Below are 24,104 nucleotides of genomic sequence, written 5' to 3'. Positions count from 1 at the left end.
TTGGAGTAATTCCTGTTTGGTCTTTCTGGAATTCAAAGTTATTTTTTAAAACTCTTGAGTGGGAAGAAATGCAAGGCAGTTTCACAAGCTGTGCCATGCAAGGCTGCTAAGGAAACCTGCTCAAAAGAATGACTTCATGAGAGGGGAACTAATATTTTGACGACTTTTTTTATTTCCCATGGGAAGGCTAATCTTTAGGAACACAGAATCCTCTGAGGCCAATAAAATTCAGATTTGAAGAAGCAAAATGCTGTTTCATTGTTAGGACCATAAAATACAGTTTGTTTTTATTGCAATTCTTTTTCCTTTCAGGAAAGCACTAGGTTTAACAGCTGTAATATATTATTCTAGCACCCCTTGTTGTCGGCTTTCCCGTTATTGTTTCACTTGCATTTTATCTTTAAGATCTCAGCGAGGTTAAATGTGCTTTCTTGTTTTATGCAGCTACTTAAAGGCATTGCACTGCAGCACTGCCCCACCTATCCCAGCTGTGCATCTTTTATTATAATTTGGTGGCAATTTAGTTATCTTCCATTTTGCAGAACAGTAACAACATGCATTGATTTAAATGTAATTGCGCGAATGTAACTGTTAATTGCCTATTGGCAACACTTATTCCCAAATTTCTTTTTTCCTTTAAAAATACTGCTCTCTGTGTTGGTGGGGGCTCATAATATTTTATTCAGTGTGTGCGCATATGTGGGTGCGGGGGATGTTTATGTACCTGGCAGGAAAACATTGTCATGGGAATAACTGTGGTTCATACATGGTCATTCCTCTTCTAATGGTGTGAAGGATTGTTTTATTTTAAACAGCTGTTTAATAACCAAGCTGTGGTTGGGCAAGTTTTGTTTATACTGTAGGTATTGGTTGCCGTCATGACAGAGGTTCAAGGAACCCAACAATACTATGGGAAGGCTCATTAAGACCTCTTGTGCCTTTGAAGTCTGGCTGTGTTTGTATTATCAAGTTAATGTCCCGTTATATATGTAGTAATGATAGCACAAGTCCTTACGTAGGCTTTTCTGAATGTTTTTATGATTACCTCAACCCCCCCGCCCCGATTTTGCCCAAACTTTGTCTACTGTAAGAGTTCATTACTGCAGTAGTGCTGCTGCTTGGTTCAGGTGCTGGTTGTGGGGTTACAGTTGCAACTTGTTAGGGAATACTAATCTAGGAAGTTTGCACAGTTAACCTTTTTCTGCTGAGACATCCAAGATCCCTTTGAAGAGAGTTATTGTGGAATCTCAGCATTCTTCATGCTCTCCTTGTATCACCACACTTTCTTTAGTGAAAGAAAATCTTGTCAGTGTATTTGATGGGATTTCTGACTTAAATATTTTTAATAGTATGGCAGTAGAAGCATTCTCTTCAGCTTTGAAGGAAGGATTGATTTGTACCACCTTTTGAAACTGCCAAAGGCCTGGAATTATGCTAGCTGCTAACCCCTGCAGTGATTTCATTAGGAAAAGAATGTATACAGGAATACAGATAGTGTATTTTTTTATGTTAATCTCAGACATTAGTGACAGTAAAGAAAACTGTTTATGGATGGTTTTTCTCTTAGTGGATTTTGAATAACTTTCTCCAGTTTAAGTGGATAATAATAATCAACAATTTTGTCTTTTTGATTCAAGAGACAATAGGCACTGTCTTTTAAATTTTTTACATATCAAATACACAAATACATACTTTGACATGAGCTGCATTGTTTTGATGCTGTAACTGATGAATCCCTTCTACAAATTCATTGCTTTTACTTATTTTTCGTATTAACTTCACTTTGGGTTTGTCTGCTTCTGTATTATGCTCCATGTATATCTTCTGGGTTTTTTTTTATGATTTACTTGCTACATTTTCTAAAAATGCATTTATCTTTTGTGCCTTTTTTAAAATCTTTAAGCCTGTGTTATTTGGCACTTTTGACATTGAGTCAAGTGCATATTTGTTAGTCTTCAAAAAGTGCTGTGCAAGAGTGCATTGTATTACAAATATTTTATTAGTTATGCAGCTAACATTCATAGCAAATAGTGTTCTAATTCTGATGTTTATTCCCCGAATACAGCTACAGATTGTTGTCTGAAGGCCTGGACTGCATCTTGATATGTTTATTTTAAAACTTTGTTTCTGTATCACTTCACAATAATGTGCTAGTTAAGGTCATATGCAAAGAAACATACATTAGGAATGTCACAAAACACATTTAGTCAGTGAGTCTGTTTCTCTTTGAGTGGACAGACAGGTGAGCTGCTGTTCATGTTTAGCTATATCTGACTTTGAAGATTGTATCACAGGTAGATTACAAACAGTTGAATTCAGAGGCAATCTCAGCAAATGTTTTGGCTTTTTAAAATGCCTGTTAGTAAGCTCTTTAAAAGAGAACCTCTGTAGTTAGCAAATCTTAGCAATGTTTTAAAGATACTTTTCTGCAACAGTAAAATCAAATCTTTAAAATCCAACCAGGTCTAGTTGTGGGCTTCCTTTCTTGATTTTAAGGATGTGATTGATTTCCCACTTAGTATTCCTTTCTTACACCTCAAAACACGTAGGTTGCTTGCTGAATGCTTTTATACCTTGAACTGTTCTTACCAGAATATTTATGGACTTGAGGTTCAAGTTTCTGTTGAATGAAGAAAAAATGAAAAATGCTGAGTTTTCTTTCTTCATAGGTAGAATGAAATTAATGCCATGTAAGATAGTCTAGTGGAACATAAACTAATTTGGTAGTACATAAACTCAAAGCATAAGTAATGGCAATTTCTGCTAATGATTTTTTTCTAAGCATTGTCAAACTGCCTAAAGCAGAAAAACATTCTGAGTTTTCTAGATGTGACAGACTAGTAAATCAATCTTATATATTTTTAACTTAATACCTCTTCAATGAAATAAGAATTTATTATTCTTCCTTTTTTGTAAACTTCAGGTTCTGGATGAGATTTCTGAACATGGCATTAGAATTTATCAGCTCCCTGATGCAGATTCTGATGAAGATGAGGAGTTTAAAGAACAAACCAGAGTTTTAAAGGCAAGTCTCATTCCTAATTTATTAGTGCAGTAGTTCTTCAAGCCTACAGTATGCTTAAAGGTACTTTATTCCTTTATAACATGTTGAAAATTTAAGTTTTCTTTGGATGTTGACTCTGAATTATAATCCTTTTTATTCCAGTCTCTGCTTCATCAGAATTCCAAATGTAGTGTGTCATGACTTCCTTTTCTTTTAAATGTAAGCAACTCTTCACTAAGAACTGTGATTTGCAGTCTGTTTTCTGACTCAAACCTTTTAACATGCAAGCAAAGAGAGAGAATGTGCGCGTGTTATGGTTAGTATACTAATTAACAACTTTCCTCATGTTAGAGCAGATAATAAAAGTTTTACTGAAGTAATTTCCTCTTTGTGCTGTGATACTTGCAAAGGTGCTTGAAGAATGTATCTGAAATTCTCTCTCTAGCTACTTTAGTCTGTATCTGAAGTATGTTTCTGTTGGCTGTTTTCCATGCATGATGTTATGTCAGATGACACATTATGCCCAAACTGTACTTCAACAACAGTCAAGTATTCCTAAAGCAAAGCGTCATTTCCTTTTGTGCTTCTGTTAAGACAAACTGATCCTAACAAAACTACAGGTGTTAATAATGAGAGGTTGCATTGCCCAGAATAGGATTTGTTGGTTTTCTGACGTGGAAGGATTTTAGTAGACTGCATTTGTCAACATTTATTTTCCCCCTCTCCTGTCTGTTACTTAAAAGTCTCTGTGTGTTCTTTAAAAGAAAAACAAAACAAAAAAAAGTAACCAGTCAAAAATCAAAACAGTTACTTGTTTTGCTCTGTCTCAACTAGGCTAGCATTCCCTTTGCTGTTATTGGATCCAATCAACTTATTGAGGTGAAAGGGAAAAAAATCAGAGGCCGTTTGTATCCCTGGGGAGTTGTTGAAGTTGAAAATCCAGAGCACAATGATTTCCTTAAACTGCGCACAATGCTGGTGTGAGTAATGGTAAAATTATCCCATCTCCTGTGGTGATGTAACTGGTGCAGTGACTAGAGAGTTATAAGAACGTGAACTCCTTAATTCAAAACTAGCTCTGATGGCAGTGTAGAGTGACTTTTCATTGTGTCCACTGCCTGAGCTTGTTTTGCTGCTGTAATCCTCTGATCTCTGACTTCAGAAAATATTTTCTATATTTTATGTTGTCAGATATATGTGACAGTTTTTATGCCTTATGTGAACTGATTTGATAGCTTTACATATAAATTGAAGTTTTTTATAGTGCAGTGGGTAGTGCAGAGAGGCTTTTAAAATATTACTCAAAGTGATTGATTAAACTCTAAAGAGTATTCTAAAGGCAAAGCTCAGTTTTCTTGGCAGTATAGGAAATCCTATGTTAAATATGATACCCTGCCCCTTCATGATTTTAGCCAATACAGATATTTTTCTTGTGCAGATGGTTTTAAGTGATGTTTTTTTTTTTTAAATGACATCACACTATTGTTGGAAATTGAATTCTGTTGTGTATTTCTGATTTCAATCTCTAATAGGCAGGGATTGCCCTCTGCTGGTCATTGGTAGCAAGCATTTTTTCCTTTTTTTTTTTTGACAACTGAAAATTATTAGGCAATGTCAGCTGTTATGTAAGCCAAAGAGCTCCACCTAGTTTTTAGTTACAAATTATACTTAATAGCACTTAAGAGTCAAAAAATACTTCAGGAATTAAAGTATCTTTCTGAATAACTGTCTTCACAAGATTCTTAACACTGCAAAGGCTGGTATAAACAACTCCTATAAAGTAATTAGTGAGCAAGAGGAGGACAGCATACTTTGGGTCTTTGAAGAATATTGGTAGGAGGGCACTTACATATGAATTAAAGACCAATAAACATGAAAGCAGTGTTCTGGCTAGCTTTATGGCAGGCTTGGTCTGTAACGATTATTTTTCCAGTAAATACATCCATTTTATAAAGCAAAAATAGAAGATAAGAGTGTTTTTCTTCCCTTTGACAAGAAGGGCAAAGTGTACAATAGCTCTTTGCATGTTCTAGAACGCACATGCAGGACCTGCAGGAGGTGACCCAAGATTTGCACTACGAGAACTTCCGTTCGGAGAGGCTAAAACGAACTGGCAAGTAAGTATGTGCATGCCTTTGGGCTCTGCTGCTTGTGAGTCTCTTCTTTTTCCACTGTGATGTTGAACTTGCTCTTCCTCCTAACTAATCCCACCTGTAACTAATAATTTCTCATGAGATTTCAGTCGATGGAGTTACTGAAACTTGTATGAAATGCTCTTCTTGAAGAGGAATAATACCTAGCGAAGTGCCATACTTAGAAAAGCTGTTCTTGTTTTTGTATCTGTTCCTTCTTCTTTACGCTTCTAATTGGAATGCACATAAAGAATTACTGGGCTGCAAGCAAGATTGGTTTTTATTTAATGATGTCTACTTGGAAAAAATAAACTCTAGTAGGCCCCAGCCTATCTGATTAGGTAGGATGTTGCTTCTCCAGTTATTGCAGGACTGCCATGGTGGCTGTTCTCTTGCTTCTTCATATATAGCTAGAGAGAGAAGTTTAGACCAAACAATCTTTTTTTGCTAGTGTGTGTGTGTGTGTGTTGTGGCTTTTTTCCCCTTGGCAACTTAATGCAAAAAATCCGCATCTACCTGTGCTGTATCTTTTTTGATAGCAACTTATTCTTGTCCCCACTTTACTTGTTCTTTAAGTATTCAGCCAAGCATTTTGATCTTAAAGAAGAAAGGAAATAGCCTACACAGCTTTTTAATGGTTGATTTTTGTACCATGTATAGATAGTGGAGGGAATCTCTTGCTTAGAGTAAATGACAAAAAATCCCCACAGCAGCAAAGAAATCAAATTTTAAGAAACGGAGAGTGAATAACAGGAATCTATGAGGTAAAGACAGCATTTTACAAAAGGGAGGCATGGGTTTAAGAATGTCCTAATTCTCCCCTGTGTGGAAGCATGTAGACTTTTTTGTTGTTGTTATATTAGCTGAAATATGAGCCTTGAATCTCTTCTTGGAGATTTTTACTTCTGTATCTTACACCATCAATGCATTCTTTTGTTCAATAGGCCTGTTGAAGAAGAAGTGGTAGACAAGGATAGAATCCTCCAGCAGAAAGAGGCTGAGGTAAGAGGGAACTTCTAAAACTCTTGTTCTTTAATATAATGTGCTACCTTCCAATTGCATTATTCTACCATTATTCTACATCAGCTACTACCTGCAGAGTGTAAGATTGGAGTTGTGAAAAATGACAGACCTAATCTGAACATATAAGTTGCCCATACAAAGTGTTTTGTTTATAGTCGCTTGCATACTGTGGATGGTAGGTAGCATGTGGACTCATGGTTGTAGGCAGGGTATTTATCACTTCCAGTTTGTATGCTAACTTTCCGTAAGGATAGTTGCTATTTTTTAAGTATTGAAATCAATTTATGTTTATCAGCCACACATGCTGCTTTAAACATAGTATGTTGGGGTAGACTGGTAGTCTAATGTCACTTCAGATGTGTATGGCTTACTACAAGCATGTTACCAGTAAATTTCTTCTTATGTCTTGTGGCTATGGACTAGAAAAAGGTGGTTGAGTCTTAAAAATCCCATGATATAATTAATGTGTGTGGTTTTTTCATCTTAATCTTGAGTTGCAGCAAAATTCATATTATTTATGTTGTACCAGTCAACTTGCGGATTTGGTGTTTTCAATCTCTGATTTCTTATTCTGGTTTCAAGTTATTACTAGGCCTTTCAACTTAACATTTTTATGCTGAAGTTCTGAAGATTCAGAGATTTTTAGCCTAGTATTTAAATTAAAGTAGTACACTGCCAATGCTTATGACTGCTTGCATTGTGAAAACTTAAGACTTGCTGCCAATTGGAAGATAGTGTTTTTTCTGTTCATCCTTCTTTTATCCAATTCAGCTTGGATCCAAGTCCATAAATGCAGGAAGGCATGATTTAAAAGATCGATGCATATATGCAGTGATTTGGAGTAAGAAATAAAAAAACCTACAAGCAGTTTTGTGTATTTCTGAGGAGAAAGATTCAGACTCCCGTACATGGAAATTTTTGAAATATAGCTCCTTCGGTCTGTGGATTTTCATTTTCCTTGATAGTATCCATATTTAAAAATAGCTGACCCTGGTTAGCTCTTGGCTAACCCTGGCATGTTGACATAAATAGCAAAAAACTTTCCTAAAAGGAAATGCAGAAGCAGCTGATTATCACCATAATTGGTAGTTAATAATATGAATTTCTGGAGATTAAATGAGTTGCATCTTTATCACTGTATTATTTCATTTCAGCAACATAAGCACGCTTGATGGCCATGCACATATGAGAGTGGAACTTCTGCAAGTGTTCTGTACACAAATTAACTGCCTCCCATTTACTGATGTGTGCGCAAAACAGGAGACCATCAGCTGATAGCCAGGAATACTAGATGCTTTGCAAATGTCAGGAGCATTGTTTGGAATGTTTTGTGGTTTTTTTCCTTTTTCTTCTTAATGCTTCCAAGATTCAGGCGGTAGACTTAGAATTTAAGTCATAACTGTTTCTCCTGTTATTTGAACTATATCAATTGTACGTGTCTAGTAGTTAAGTAGAAACTTGGGTATCCTTGTAGAACTATTTGTCTTAAGGCTTACATCTGAAAAAAGTCTCTTGTAACAGGTTCCCCTGGAAACTGTTAATATGGTAGGCACATTATTATATACCTGTCTATTCTGACCCATCCGTGTGAATGTATATATAGTATTTTTTTATATATAATGTATGTAATGTATTTTTTATATAACATGGCTAAAGGGATGAAGTCTTGAAGTTCTTGGAGGACAGTCTTTGAAAGTTTCCTCTGGGACTAATCATCTCTGAATAACTGCTGCTGAAGTTGCAGAGGATTAGGTTAGAACTTGAAAAAACAAATAGGTTTTTAACTTCTGCGTTCTATTGTCCCAAAGAGATCAAAAGGCTTTGCTGAATCTTCTGTAGATAAGCCAGTATGAAATCCCTTCATCTCCGTATCATCCCTAAGGTTCAGACTGGGAAAAGTCTGGGGAGGAAAGAGGCACAGAGGAAATGGGCTTGCATTCCATGGCCTTCGCAGAGAAAACAAATATCCACTTCCCCTCCTGTTTTGCATTCCCATCAGTAATGGTGCTTGAATTTCTATTTACAGTTTTGTGAGGTTTATATAACCTTGGAAGGAATGAATGCTTGGGCTAGTGCCAGGATCATCTTTATCAAAGCATCACTTTTGCTAAATGATCTTTTATTATGCCAAAGGATGTGGTCCCCAGTTCAGCAATTTAGAATTGCTAATCTGTCATTGTGGATTTATTGCTCAGTCTGGTTGTGCTTTCTGCTCATTTGCAAGTGATGACCTGTTTTTCTGAGCTGGGAAGTGAAAATAAGAATAAAGGTATCCATGTTCCTTACTATAAATGTGCTGCAGTTCAGATTATTTTGATGTTGTAGTGTAAATGGGCACAAACTTAGTTTGCAGTGTTGTGCCATATTCTTCCTACTCTGAAAATATCTCATAATAAAAACCTTTCAAAGTTTTGAGGGGCAATACTTCCAGAAAAATGTTAAGGCCATAATTACATGAAAACAGCAAGGAACAAGGTGCTTCTGATTTTTCCAGTGAGCTACCCTGAGGCTTTGGGCAAATCCCTTTGCTCCACTGTCTTCAGTGGAGTTGGTCAGCAGTAGGCTGAATATCATAGAATTAACCGCAGTGTTGAAATTTGTTTTCTCTCTGTCCTTCCACTTTCTGAATGTGTTTAACGCTTTGGCAGATGAGATTAAGAACCCTGGTTTAGTATGGGAGTCAGTGGGGGGACAGCCTGCAGTGGCGGGGCTGCCAGGCTGGAGTCTAGCAGCAGCAGCCCTGTGGGTAGGTGAGGATGTGATGAGTGTGTGCAAGTAACTGCCTGGTGTTGCAGGTATTTGCGTAAGTGTTTTCTTGAAAGATAAGGTGAAAACTTTTATGTGGAGAGACAGCATGGCGGCTGCTGAAGGCCTGCAGACCTGAGGGAAATAAAAACAGCTCTAAGGTTTAATTTGTGTTGTGGAATGCTATTGCCTGGTGCACGGGGAAGGACGCATGCTTTATGCAGAATGCTTCAGCCTTCCTCTGTGAAGTGATGTAGTCTCGGTCCTGGGAGAACATCATGAGAAGAAAACCCTTAGTAAGCAATTAGCGATGGGAATCCCTTGGGAGCTGGAATGAAGAACAACTTTTTTTTTTTTTTTGAGTAATTGCTTTTTTTTTGGTCCTTTGGCATTGTTCTTTGAAAGAGCAATGCTTGCTGCCCATGTAGCGTGATTGCTGTGGCCATAGTGACTTCTGCTATTTATAATGTCAATGTGTCCTATGAAAGATGTTTATCTTGATGGTAGCTCCTTTGCCAATGTAGGAACTTTGTCAGGAGAATTTTTCTTGTCTTCAGTTAACAAGATTAGTTGTACTCTTTGGTATTGGAAGTATTTTTAACCAACAGCAACTGTCATGGGAACATCCTGGTGTACTAGAAAATACACTGTCTACAAGTTTCTATCTCGCCCTATTCTTGCAGCCTCTTCCCTTAGGAACTTTCTTATGTATAGGTATGGGCAGAAATAATCATATTTGGTGTGGGGAGGGGAAGCGTGTCAGTGGGAAGTAGATATTGTTTGGTTTAGGTATTTCTTTTCCTGTGATATCTGTAGGGTTGTCACTGAAAAGCCACTCACCTTGTTCAGACAGGAGTACTACTTGTTGGTATTCTGGGCAAAACATACTACAGATGAAATCTTGCAGGTAAAGCAAAGCTGTGTATCTGTGGTTTCTGTTAATGGCTTAGAAGCCATTAAGAAGCTGTATGGTTCACTTCTAACTCTGTAACCTTAACTCTCATTTTAGATGTTTGTTTCCTTTCTATGTTGCTACAGTAGTTATGTGTAGTCACTACCCAGTAATTACATGATAGTTTGAAGTAAATTTTAGTCCTGACATGATAAGTAAACTAAGTGGCGTTTATACCAAGGTTAAGTTTACTCTTTCGATTTTTGTTATCTGGGAATTCACGGGAATTGTTTGTCTCAACAGATTTCCAAACATTGTTTCCTAGCTTCCTTTTCATCATGTGCATTGACCCTATGTTACTATGTTGTAGTATCCTTTCTTTAGGGGATGAATGCAAGTTGCCTGCAGAATATATTAATGCTGCTCTTACAAGGGTGAGAGGGTTTACTGCTGAGCAAGATCAAAGTCACGGTATGCCCCTGATGCTTCCAATCCCCAACAGTGAAGGGAACACAGATGTTGATATGACATCAATTTCAGTCTTTTGTGTGATCTTTTACATTCACCTTTATTAAGAGGAAAGATTGTTTCTGTCTATGTGGTAGGTCTAGTAAGGTGACAACACACTAATTGTTTTTAGCTTGTATTGTAATGAATGTTTAGGAATGGTTCTTATGTCCTGTCCCCTACTTGAAGGGGAATTGTGGAAGAGACTGACATGGTTACCACTTTGAGTACAATACAGCTTGATTCTCCATTTTTTTAGTTTTAATCCTGTCAGCTCGAGTGTAAAATTAAAATTCTTACTGGACTTTCTCTCCAAGATATTTGTGTGCATTCTCCCTAAGCTCAGTTATTACCTCTAACTTTAGCCCTGTAGTTATGCAGCCAGATTTTAGTGTGTGGTATATATCATTACTCATAGATTGTCTGCTAAGAATACTGTTAGGAAACTGACAGTTGTGAGTTTGCTTAGAGCTCTTGAGAAGCCACAGTTTTACAGCAGAAAGCAACCATTCTGGATTGTTTGCATATCAAATGCTCAACAAAAACCAAAACAAAATGCTGATGCAGCACAGGAGGCAGTGAAAAAGGTAGGTGTGCTTGAGTACACTTACTTTTTTTTTTTGCCAACTTTCATTACAAAAAGGAAACTTTAGTGGCGACTTACCTACTAATGGCCATAGGAGATAACATTGTGCCTATTTTTTTTTAACAGGCTTTGTGCCTGAAAGTTTTTCTGCTGAATTATGCTAAAGTAGCTTCAGAAAATTGCCATTATTTAGCTAATGGATGAGATTAAGACTCTACCAGTAGATCTTGAAAATACCACATGAAAATGGAAAATCTTCTTACAGTCTTAATGTTAGAGCAGAGTCGGTCTCCTAGTGCTTTTGTCCTACCTTACATTTGAGTCATATGCAGCATCTGATTTCTTTCATGGTGTGGGCATATTTTATCAATTAAGATTAAGAAAATGCGAGACTCAACGCTGTATTTAAGTCTTAAAATATGATGTTGGCTCTTAGCAGAATGCTGTGTTTGAGCAATCACCATAATACATGTGCAGCAGTATCTTCTCCTGTGACTACTGCATGGTTTCTGTTTTGGGAATGTTTCATGGCTCATCTTGGAGTGCTCTTGGGAAAGCTCAAGTAGGCGAGCTTCCAAAAAGCTGGTTTTATTCTGATGGTAAATCTGCAGAGGGGCGGTTCAAAAGACCAGGTGTCTTACATTTTTACAGGTTGATCTTTGAAACTTTTCTTGGACCACGGAATCAATGCAACTCTCATTTCTGAGATCTTCAGCTTTTTTTTTTTCTCCTCCTTCCTGCAGCATTATGCCATCTTTTTTGATAAGCTTTTTGTTTTAAGTGTTTAGCAGAAAGATGTAGATGGGTATATAATAATCACTACAGACTTGACTGTATCTCACACCATTCCTGTGTGAATCTCCTTTTGTCAGAGTGTATCTATGCTGCAGTCACAGGAACCTGAATTAGCCTCTACTGAACCCTGTGGTGCTGCAGCAAGAGGATGGGTACCCGTATATAAGCCAGCTAGTCTTAGGCAAGATCTGTTGTCTCTGGCTATGCTGCAAGCTCTGCTTTCTTTCTCTTTCCCAAATCTGTATCTGAGGCCAGGCAAGAAAAAGTGATATAGGCATCTGCAGTTAATTTTTCCCTGTTCTGTGATGTTTCTTTCAGCTTTTTTTTTTTTAAAAACAAACAGCTCAGCACCACATACGTGTAGTCGAGCATTTATCACAGATTCTTTTGTACTGAATCTGATGGAGTAACTAGTATCACAATAGCTAATGTGGTTGACTGGATGAAAATACAGTATACTTGTTTAAACATAGCAGTGCTTTTTGAGTTGAAGAGGTATCTGTCCCAGCCCCCCGTCCCCCCTGAAAATAAATGAAAGCAATTCTCTACTTTTTCCTAAAGAGGGAAAAAAGCTGGATATATTAAAAACTACACAATTCTTCTTAGAATAATGAAAACTTGTTATACAAGCCTCAGATTATTACATGATCTCCAGTTTGAGATGCACTCGTATGTTATACAGTGTGCATGGAAATTGCAGCCTATTTCTTTTCCAGTTTGGAAGATAGGGCACTTACAATTGTGTATGTGGAGCTTCCCCACGTGCATCTGGAAGGAAATACCTAGTCATTTGTAAACCAAATTAGAGGTATTTGCATATACGTTTTGAAAATCTGTATTAGAGTTTCTTATTCTTTCTTAGGAACATTTATTTAAATCAATGTGGGGTTTTTTTTGGGGGGGAAGCATTATATATAACTGGCCTTTTATGAGATGGAAATTAACTTAGAAGTGTCATAAGAAAATGCCTTTAAGAAAACGGTTATTTCCAGGAAAGGTCATTGTTTAGATGTAAAAATATTGGTGCTTAATATGTTTAGTCTGTCTTTCCAAATTTTGTAAACATATTTCTATTTTGCGTTTGAAGTAGTTTTTAAATTCTGTCCGCACAGTGTCTGGTTAGCCACAAGATGAGTATTCATACATGATATTATGCTTTGAGCACTTGTATCAGAACAAAGCTGCTTCAGCTCGCTCACTCTCATACTAAATCCAAAACACAGCACTATACCAGCTACTAGGAAGAAAATTAACTCTATCCCAACTGAAACAGGACAGTAGTGTATCTCTGTACACACATAAAGGGCATGTTTTCTTTATTGTAGATTAAATGTTAATTCACAGGTCTGCAAACTTCAAAAGATTTGGATTTTATTGCTTAATTTTCATTATAAGTATTCTTACAATCTTTTGTGAAAGTTAGATGTAGTGCATTAAAGAATCTGAGATGGGAAAAACAAAGTATTCAATCATGTGAATTAATCTAACATTTCCAATTTATAAAGAGGCAAATCAGATCTGCGTTCTACCATGGAAGAAAAAGGTGTAAAGTTTCCTGGATTTTGGATTCCTTGTGAAATTGTTTTAAACATGTGGGTGTTTTTTCTCTTATAGCTGCGCCGCATGCAGGAGATGATTGCACAGATGCAAGCCCAAATGAGAATGAAGCCTGGTGATGATTAAGATGCTTAACATCTGGATGCATCAGGTATGACTTTTTTGACTTGTTTACTCCTCTTACATAAGATTTTCACAATGATTATTGTTAATTTTGCACTTTGGACTTGCTTTTACAGTACTTGTAGGAAAAAATTGAGTGATGTTCTGGGTAGACTAGAGAAAAGGATCTATGCAGATGTTACCTTTCCAGCTGTTTTTAAGACCTGTAAATACTTATCTTCAGTGCCTTATTTTTGGATCATCTGGCTTTGCTTCTGTTAGCAAAAGCTGCTCAGAAAATTAATTTGACTATACATACCCCAAAACACCCTAACTTTTGTTTATGTAGGCTGCTGAATTTATAGCGTTTTTTTCAAAGAACCAAACAAAATTTTAGACAAACTGGTTACGTGTACTGAGTACAGACTCCCTTGATGTCATATATGATATATTAGGTGGCATCAGAGTGAGTGCAGAAAAAAACATCTTGTAGCAAATATTCATGCTTTCTCTGGAATGCAGCTCTTCTGGCATGATTTTTCTTTTAAATGCAAGAATAAAAAATAGAAGGATATGAGGAGTCTTGTTGCTTAATACTTTAGTTTAATACTCTAGTTGTGATTGCTGGTCTTCTGGAATGTAAAGCTTGAATAAAATGGATTATATTATCCCTTATGACCTTGTGGCAGCTGCCAGCATTCCAAGCCTAAAATAAGGAGATTTTTTGTTGCCTTTATTTGAACCTTCAGTCTTCCTGTTTATATTTAAGAAAAAAAAAAAGTCTCCTAAGGAATAAACTTATTCACTGGATTCCTATTTAAGCAGATGTTGATGGTTTTACTGGTATGTGCACTGTGATCTTTGAGTGAAGTAGTTAAGGGGGGAAAAAAGTAATTCAAACTCAGGTTTCTTACTGTCATGCTTCCAAGTCTTGCAGATAGAGGAGTCTTCACAGCATGTCTTCCAACTTCCATACTAAGATATATTTTTCCCAGAGTTGGAAATCTAAACACTGAGGATAATTTTGTGGCTGACCATGCAGTGTATGTGATAGCAGTGTCTGACATAAAGCTCTCACTTCGCCAGACAGGAGCTGGTAATTATGCATCCTGTTAAATATTTTAGTCTGAGCTGAAGGTCCTAAGTTTTCATGGTGACTTTGTTATCATGTGGCCAAACTCTGACTGCTTGTGCAAATGGCTGATGTGGGAAACCTTATGTAGTGTAAATTATTATTACTGGTTTTTGCAAAAGGAGCTCAATTCTTTCTGCAACTTACAAATCACATTTAATTACGTGGCATCATTTAAACTGATACTCGGTAAGAAAAAAACCCACCCTAAATCTGACAGGCTTGTCCATAGTTGTTGCTTGCAGAGCACAGGATGGCAGATGATACAAATATATTCAGAGCTCTTTCTTCGGTTCCTAGATACTGGATTTGCTGTGAAATCAGTATCTAAAGGCTAATAGGATGCAGTATTCCCATTAATAGTTAGCCAGTAATGGCACCAGGATTCCCTGTGTTTCACAGCTTCTGGCAATACTGGATATGGTATTTATAAAAACAAGTTGGAGCATGGTTTGTCCCAGGCTGAATTTGCAGCTATGGATGCATAAGTAAACAGAGTGCTGAGCATGTTCAAGTGCATCCAAGTGATGTTATTTTGTAGATATTTTACATTGCTAATCTGGAATACTTCTTGGACCACTGAATGTGTTAAGCAGGAGAGCTTTGCAGATTTAACTAAGCATCCACATGATCTTGTTGTGATTTAGTTTGAACTAAATCTTAAGCAAGTTAGTTGGTCTGAAATATTGAATGTGAACACATTTGAGAAGGATTTGAATGAGGTCTTCATATGTGGAGGTCCTACTGTTTCTTTGGAATCTGCTAAACTACGTTTCTGCAGCTGCTATGGAAATCATATTGTTTGACAGATTGCTTTCAGGAAAGAATTTTGAACTTCTTTTTTGTTACCCTTGAGATATTGATTGATAGACTTTTAGCATAATTTGTTGGCTAATATGCACAGTCAGAACTGCGATTGCAGTCCTGCTAAACCAGAGTGTTGCTGTATGATCCTGTCTGCACGTTGAAGTGAATCCTCACCTAGAACTTAGGCTTAGGGAAGCTTCTCTCATGCATGTTAACTGACTTTGCAGTTTAGTAGGAATGATGATTTCAACCTCCAGCATTCCCATCAGATGTATTTGCTGTATTTTATTGAACTCACTATTTCTAGAGAAACCAGGAAACTTGTAATTAACACAGTAGTTAACAGAACCAAACTGCCAACAAATTTAAATATACTTGATATCAATCTTTTTGTTCTATCACAGCTTATCTTTAGCATCTCTCGGGTTCTAGTTTTACAAGAACTTTAAAGGATCAGCTCTGCTACTGAAAGCACAGTCTCTCCTCTAGTTGCTGTTTTGCACCCTTGCTTTGTGCTGAGAAAAATATGTAACTTTATAGTTAATTTATGAAAAAATTAACATTTTCACTCTCTTTATTTTGGATAAGTACGTATTTATTGATTTTCTTCAAAAGTCCCTTAAAAATATTTTCCCCTTCATAAAGCACAGATATAAAGATGTTTTCAGATATTTTGGGAAAAAGAAGTATGGTGTAAATACCTTCATAGATAAGAGCTGGAGAGTAAACAGTAGGATAACGAAATATGGCAATATCCAAAGATGCGAAATACCCACTTCTGGTTTCAGATGTATTTCGGAGTGGGGAGAAGATTGCTGAATGCTTTGGGGTTTTTTGGAAAGAGTTTGACATTGCATAATGATTAAGAAATACTAAACTCGAATCCTTGTCAAACAGACTGATGAGTCTGTATTATCATAAAGTGCTACACAGATGGGATGACTGGGAGGTCTGGTTTACCTGATCCCTTTTGAATAGGGGCATCTTTAAAGGTTTCATGGAAAGAGCAAAGGGAGAATTTACTTCAAGCAGTTTCCTTTACTTTCAAGGCTAGAGTAAGAGAAGCAAAAGGGGAGTGACAAAGGCAAAGATCATACGCAGGGAATGTGTTCAAAGTTTCCAAAGAGGATGGCCAGATTTCTTGCTGTGGAGAAGTAGAAACCTGAAGGGGAACGAAGAGCAGCACTGGTGGAGGCTGGGTTAGAAGTAGGAAAGGAAGATGATTTTGGACACAGTAGTGACCAGTGTGCCAACTGCAGTTTTTGACAAAAGCCTGTGAGTGCAGACTTACTCTACATGATGGTGGCAATTAAGAGATTTTGAGTGCAGCCCTAATGAAGGTGTGTTGACCGATGCTTTTGTCTGTTTCCTCTAAACTTTTCATAGCTTCTGTGTACAAACAGTGCATGTGGAACATGGTAAAGACTTCAAGACAAGCTTGATTTTTCAGATTTTACTTCTAAAATGCAAGACACTGCTGTAAAGTGTAGAAGCTTATTGCTTCTTATATTTGACAGTTCAAATGAAGGATTGGAGAGGAAGGAGATGGAGGGGTGGAATAAGTTACCAAAAACTAAAACAGATTTAGTTTTATTTGGATACTCCAATACGAAATGCTTTTGAAATACGCCTGCAGTAACTTCAACAGCATATTTACTAGTTTCTCAACTTGTCTATCTCAGATGAGCAACTATTACGAAAAGCTGGAATTACTTTTTCAAATGAAATGGTTATTGATGGGCGTTTCTTCCTTTCTCTGTTTCTGAAAGTGTAGCTCTTTGCAATCTGTTTTCCTCTTGTTATTCTTACAAATCTGGATTGTCTGTCTTCCACTCAGCTTCAAGATCATACTGGGACAAACCAGTAACAGAAGCCAGGCTATGAAAAACAAATATAGCCAGCTGGAAATGTAGTTATGGTTAGGGAAATGTGTTCAGAAAAAAACGCAAGCATCTTGCACTTAAAATATCTGTAGGATGTTGAAAATTCTTTTAGTATAGGTCATGATTTCCACAAGCATTTTAAAGCCTCCTGAGCTCACTAACACTGTTCCAATTCTTGATAAGAACAGTACTAAAGGAACGAAACAGCTAGTTCTTTCTACCAATGAATTGACATCATTTGACAGAACAACACAAAGCATTGTCATAGCAACCAGCCTTCTAAAACGATGCTGCTGAATGCTGAATTGATCTGATGAGAAATGTCATTTGAGGAAGTAAAGATCATGTTGTAGTTTTTGGCAGCTGAAATTGAGAGCCTAGAGAATGTGAAGCTTGGGCAAATTTGTAGCATTTGGAACAACTGCATGGCACTGCCAGTGGATGTTTCTCTGGCTAGAAACTAGACTAGAAGAGCGGCATCATTCTCCAGTTCTTTTCAGCTCTTCTAACTGGGGAGTTGTTCAGCAAACCCTGCACTGATGGGCTAGCACAAGTTTTTGTTGCCCTTAGAGGGTAGACTTCTGATAGAAACTGTTGTTTTTCCTCTGCTACTGTACAACTGAAGTGCTGAACTTGTGTGGCTCCATAGGACCTTGAAGTTAACTTGTATAGAAAGGCCTTAGCAGGGTCCTCAAGAGCTACCTTGTAGCTGGTGCCCACCTGCCCTTGTATATAATGTGCAGAGAGCCAGATGAGAGTTGTGTTATGGCTTTTAATTCTTGATGTATAGAACAATAACTCTTTCATTTGAGTTTGTTAATCTAAAATTAGTATCTTGCATCTCCCTGTTAGTCCATACTGCTCTCAGTTGGTGAAAGTCATGTTCCTGGATTGTAAGTAGGACATAATAAAAGACAATGTTGTACTTGGATTGTGACCTTGGCTGTTCCATAGCATCTCTGTCAGTGGCCTTTGACAGAAAGTAAGTTGTGCGACTCTTCCCAATAGGAAAAAGGTAGTACTTTGTTAAAATTGTAGTCTTCAAAGCATTGTACAGAAAAAATATGATTCATTAGTATGTAGTATTGGTCAAGTGTGTAAACCTCCTGTACCTAAATATTGTCTGTTTTCTGGCTCTTAAAGAATCTTGCTTGGATTTTTATCTGTCTGCATTTTCTGTATGCAAAATTTCCAGGAGTTTGTCAGGACCTATTTCTAGGAGGAAAATTCTCTCCTAGAAATAGCGGTGTATCATTTCTAACATTGTAGGATTTATGCATCTTGAAAAGCACATTCCCACTGAGACCAATTTCCAGAACTGCTGTTGTGCTTGTAGAGAGGAGGGAGAAATGGTCCCTCCATCTCCCAAAAACCAAAACACTCTCTACTTTGCAGACTTCAGAGCTTTCCAAGGAATGACACAATGTTTGCAAAACATAAAATGAAAAAGATTAAAACACCGAATAGCAAGTTTTTTTGATACTTTCACGTATTGCCCAAACTGTATCTCAGTAAATTTTGTCAGTAAATAGATAAATGCAGATTGGTTCAATTTTTGCCAAGTGATCCCAGAAAATATAAAAAAGAGAGAATATAAAATTCCTAATGGGTCACTGCAGAAATCTTGTTTTGTGGGGAGATGTCAGGGGTGAGTGGAAATACATTTATTTGCTTTTCAGTAATGTGTCAATGCCTTGGTAAATATGAAGTCCACAGTGCAGCGGCTACAGTGGCATTCTCAATTCTTGTGAATATGTGCAGTGGCATCTTGCACTCTGCCTCCAAGAGGCTTGATTACGCAGGTATGACACAATTGACATATTCCACCTCTTCCTGTATCTCAGTGACGTACTGCTGCATCCAGTACAGCTGTTGGATGCATATGGGATGCAGGGGGTGAGGGGACGTGCTCGCTGTCAGAATTTCTTGGGCATTAGCGGGCCTGAGGAGTGGAGTACACAGACCTACCAAGTCCGTGCCAAAGCCTGACATGGTACCACAGCAGACCTGTAAATGCTTCAGACTACCTTTTGCTAAATAAACATTTTCAGAGGAACATTTCTTATAGTTCTAGACCTTGGAGCCTGGTATCTATATGTGACTCAGTGGATGTTAACCCATGTTAAGCGTATTAAATTGACTGATAAACATTGGAAAGCAGTTAAAAGGCCAGTTTTGTAACTTAGTGAATGTCATCAGCCAAGTATATTACTTTGGGGAAGTATGAGGTGTTGCTACAGACTAGCAAAAGGAAAGGGAACAAACTTGAAGCAGTGAAGTCAACAGAGGATGACTGAAATATCAGAAACCCAAAATATTAGGAATGTGAGTGGCAAAATGAATAAAAACTAGCTAACAACAGGACATTGGTGCACCCAATACTCATTCTTTTTGGAAAGATGCCATTTCTCAAAGTTCTTACTAATGATTGGACACTCAAAGGGCTGTAGCTACAACATAAAATGGATGCTATTTAAAGAAAAAGAATTTAGGTCAGTGAGAAAATATAACTGCTTATAAAACAAATTTATTAGGAATTCAGAAGTGTACATGGAGAGATATCAAGTTGCCCTGCATTGTAGTGGTTTTCTTGGAAGCAGCTGAGGGGGAGGCAAACCCATTCCTTCCCAAGACTTTTGAAACCTTTACAAATACAGGATTTTGAGCTGTCTTGACCATGTGCATCAGGGTGCAGGTGTATGTAGTGCTAGTTATGCTCCTTACTGAGCAAGTTTTGTTTTAATGGCATACTGGAGAAAAGGTATCACCTTTCTTAAATAATGATATGAATTCACATTGCAGATGGAGGCATTTATTAAAGCTATGTATTGGTGAAAGGAGTATGGGGGACTGTAAGGTTAGTCTAATAAAACTGGAGATGAAATTTGTAAAGAACAGTATCAACCTAATGTATCATAAAATATTGTCTCATAAGGAGATTAGGAAGAAGGAGCAGTGAAATTAATTCACACAGAAAATGCACAAACATACTTTGCCCAAGTATGTTCTAGGAGCATATAAAATGTGGATATTGTGTTGCTAATGCTGGTAACATCAGTGCACAGCTGTGCTTATAACCTGAGCCTTCATGTTTATTGGAAATTCCAGTCTCTTTGTGAGTCTGAAACATCAGTTACGGTTTCCTCTTGAGGTATCTTCTGTAACAGATTAGTTAGGCAGGCAATGGCAGAAATTTAGTTTCTCTTTCATACTTGAAGTAGCAGTGTAGCACAACAGGTTGATTTTGAATTTGAGTACTGAATTTTTGGGACTGGAGAATTTGAGGTGTCTCCAGAGTTCCAAATCTGACACAGCTTCTCAAGCAGGGCCCATTTTTCAGGGAAAGCTGGAATTCTGCTTTCGTTGTAGCAGCCTTTTTGATTGGCAAGTAGCTATAGAGACATCCAAAACTGGTAGGTAGTTTTGAAATTACAGACCAGTATCCCTTCTTTCAGCCATATGAATACTGTTGTATCAATGCTTGAAAAAAAATGTTTGCTATCCTGTTTTACCTAAGCAGTGTCATAAGAGTTGTTTGTGCATGACCTCAAACTTGCTGTTTACTTTTAGCCCTGTTTAGATAAGTGGTTTTCGTTTTCCTCACCAGAAGTAATGCTTCATATAACAGGCTGACTGAGGTTGGTTTCTTGTGTGTATTACTGTTGAGATAAGCTGTAACACAGTTCTTGTATTCTTGCAGACAGAGGGGAGTGTGGGTGCTTAAGAAAGTATGTAACTAAAAATAGATTCTCATTTATGTGCTCTTATTAGACATTTGTGATAAATATTTGGGGCCAAACCGCATCTGACTCGGCTGATCTGGTTCTAACGCAGGTCCCTGTGATGCAGTAACCAAAATGCCCTGTTCCCTGGATTACACTGCTTTGCTCAGAGGGGCTCAGACTGCCCCAAACATTCTGACAGTGCTGATGAGTTTGTCCTTTCTAATGCTCTTTGTTTTCCACTTTTGTTCGCAGCAGTATACAGTTCTCCAGGTGGATGGGTGCTCTGTTTTCTTTGACCCAATGGTAACGTTCAAATGCAAAAGCTGGATGCCGCAGATCAAGACCTGCATTAAAACAAACACAAAGTCTGAAGATCGTGTTGTGAAATGGCTTGTTTTATATATTCAATGTTAATCAAGTTATATTGTATCTTTTTTGATTCTTTTTGTAACACTGTCTTCATACTTATAAATGTGGTTTTATTATCCTCCCTATACCCTTTTATACCAAAACTGATAGAGTATACTGTTTGGACTAGTCATTGTGATGGGTTTAAGGAGTTAATCATGTATCTGCTAGGTTATTCTGAACGGTTTTGTGATTAATACTAAAAGACTTTGTGGCCTGTTTACAGTAAACATATGTGTGTTTGCACAGTATCGTAACTTTCACTTGCCATTTTAAATCACTGTGTATCTTATCAGTTTTTCGTAACTTTCCCTGTGCTTTGGTTACTTTTGAAGCTTCATCTCTGGTGATTTGTATTTGTGATGCATGAGAAAATGTACAAAACACTGATTCACCAGTGATGCAAAGAAGCTGACTTTTCTAAATCACCGTGCCTTAACATACCATAAACACTATGCATGCCAACAACTTCTGTGGATGCCTCTGAGGATTTGTCTTCAGGTCTCAATTATTGATTGCCAGAATTTCTGTCACAGGCATTTTTATCTGTCAGCTGAGCGATGGCATGTACTGAACTTTTTATATACCATAACACTAATTTTCATTGAATTTTTGTAATAAACTGTACGAATGTGGAAAATTTTGAATTTAGGGGTGGTTTTTGTGGGGTTTTTTTTTTTGGCTTTTTTAAGCTAATCTATGAAATGTAATGGTGTCGTGTACAGTGCATATTCAAAGGAATTGTGATATTTACCCTGGGGAATGAAGGCATTTTCTAGAATTTGTCTACATGCAAACTGCTTTCATTTCATTTCAAAACAACTTTAAAAGTGTTTTAACTGGAAGTTAGGTAGCAAGACTTTGCATCCACTTTTTTTTTCTTCAAAGTTCATTAGGCACCTACTGACATCCTTTAGGTGTGTAAATACCTTGGAAAATCTGATCGCACACCTTAGTTTATAAATTCGTGAGTGTTGCTATTTCCTTTATGTCATTACTGAGTCTGTAGCTCTCTTCTGCATGCTTTTGTAGTCTTGTGTGTATTATATATGCATAAGTGTAAATTATTTTGCAGATACGGGATTGAGACACCTTGTCTTCTGTACTAAATTGGGGTGTCTTTTATGTAATGATTAGCTCTAATTTTGCTGTCTAGCAATGAGTGCTTAATCAGGATAGGCTTAACAAATGATTTGCATCACAGGGGTGCATATTTGGCTTGTGTTTGGAGTTGAACTGCGTACAATGGACATTACATTGTTATCTCAGTGGCTGCTATAACGAATTTGAAAGAAGAAAGGGAGTGTCAGATTTGTGTTCGTAGAAAGTCTCTTCAGGTTTTCTGAAGATTTGAATTGTAAGCATGTCTGTCAAGAGGGCCAAGGTGAGAGATTTAACGGTAAACACTTGCTCATGAATTGTGTGCCATTGTGTGCACCTTTCTTGTTTTTCTTCCAGAATTTTGCATCATATTTTACAACCTTCTTAAAATGATATGCTGTCCATTTGTGCTTCTGAAAGGCAGAACAGCCACACCCCTCCTGAGAAACCAAGACTTTAGTTGCATAGAGTAGTTACATACTCGATTAGCTCTCTGAACAAAGGTAACATGAAAGGTTCATCTTTCAAAGCAAACTAGGACAATGGGGAAGCAGGCTTTCAAAAGCATCTGATCTTTAATTTTATTAAAAATGGAGCTTCCCCCCCCCGCCCCCCTTTCAAAGCCAGGCACCTAAAGTGACTGTCGCAATTCTTGTGTGTGAAGCCTCAGTGAACAGACTTTCACTAGCGGATACTGATCATTGATCGATAGAGTCTGCCTCCTACTGGCTTCTTTCTTTTAGCCATTGATTCAAACCATCAGGAAAAAAAAAAAAATCAGGTGATTGTCAGCATATTTGCTTGTTTTCAAATGCTAAAAGTGAACTCAGCATGAGTTAATGGGTTTTTAAAACATACATGCCTGGGATTGCCAACCTCTGGTCTTGGAAGTGTCTCCTTGTTTTGATATGAGGAGTGTTTTGAATGAGAAGGTGGAAGAAATGGCAAGATAAATGCTGTGATGACTACAAGGACTTGAAAAGTTAGGACTGTGGTATCGGTGTAATTTTTTTGTTCTGAAGTAGGGGAGTGTCCTTGCACTTGTGCAGCTATCACCATGCCAAGCTTATCCTGTCCTGCATTCAGGAGAGTTTCAAGTCTGGTTATTTACGTGTCCTTGAACTGTGGAAGCATGACCCCTTCCTGCAGCTGTGGAAGTCGGGGCAAGGACCCGCGTGTCCTGAGGCTTCACATCCCCCTCTCCTTGCCCCTTTACTCTTCAGGTGAGGTTCCTATGAGCTGTTCTTAAATCACGTGTTACTACTGCCTTTGGAGTGTTTAAAATTCATTTGACTTCTCTTCTGCCTTTCCTTAAAAAGTTACACTGACAGCTTTTACCCAAAATAACTTTCCATATCACTCCTTTGAAATGTTTTAATAGAAGCAGAGCACGCGTTCCCCCTTTGCACAGCACGGCTGCAGTACGATTCAGGACTTCCCACTGTATTTTGAGATGCTAAATCTGGAGACGCGCTTCCTATTTATTCCATTTGTGTTTATTTTTTTAAATGGTGTGTTCCTTCTCCCTGTTTGAGAGTAGGGAGCGCTTCCCAGTACCGTGTTTAAGCCCTCAGCAGATGCTCGCGGGCGTGATTCCGGGTGCTTTCGGGGAGTTGTCCGTGTGCCGCGTTTGCCCGCGGAGCGGGGACGCTGTCCGGGCGCTTCGGCCGGCGAGCGGGGCGCTCGCGCGGGGGCCGGCCTCCAG

At 37.8% G+C, this 24,104-nt stretch overlaps 1 protein-coding gene across 2 annotated transcripts in view; it reads left to right on the top strand.

The window, feature by feature from the left end:
• Nucleotides 1-22,278, top strand: part of LOC103912321 (septin-2) — a 40,299-nt gene extending 18,021 nt beyond the window's left edge. Inside the window, exons 8-13 of one of the 2 annotated variants that reach the window (XM_009318580.1) lie at nt 2,924-3,025; nt 3,839-3,984; nt 5,038-5,121; nt 6,081-6,138; nt 13,299-13,392; nt 21,146-22,278. In XM_009318580.1, the coding sequence (XP_009316855.1) occupies nt 2,924-3,025; nt 3,839-3,984; nt 5,038-5,121; nt 6,081-6,138; nt 13,299-13,367 (459 nt within the window). In that variant the 3' untranslated portion in view covers nt 13,368-13,392; nt 21,146-22,278. Of the gene's footprint in view, nt 1-2,923; nt 3,026-3,838; nt 3,985-5,037; nt 5,122-6,080; nt 6,139-13,298; nt 13,393-21,142 lie in introns of both variants that reach the window. The other variant, XM_009318573.1, reaches the window with a different exon arrangement.
• The last annotated feature ends 1,826 nt before the right edge of the window (nt 22,279-24,104 follow it).

Source organism: Pygoscelis adeliae, unplaced genomic scaffold (genome assembly GCF_000699105.1).
Source record: "Pygoscelis adeliae isolate BGI_AS28 unplaced genomic scaffold, ASM69910v1 Scaffold410, whole genome shotgun sequence".
Taxonomy (NCBI): Eukaryota; Metazoa; Chordata; class Aves; order Sphenisciformes; family Spheniscidae; genus Pygoscelis; species Pygoscelis adeliae.
Note: the sequence above shows the minus strand (reverse complement) of the source record. Positions and strands in the feature narration are given on the sequence as shown.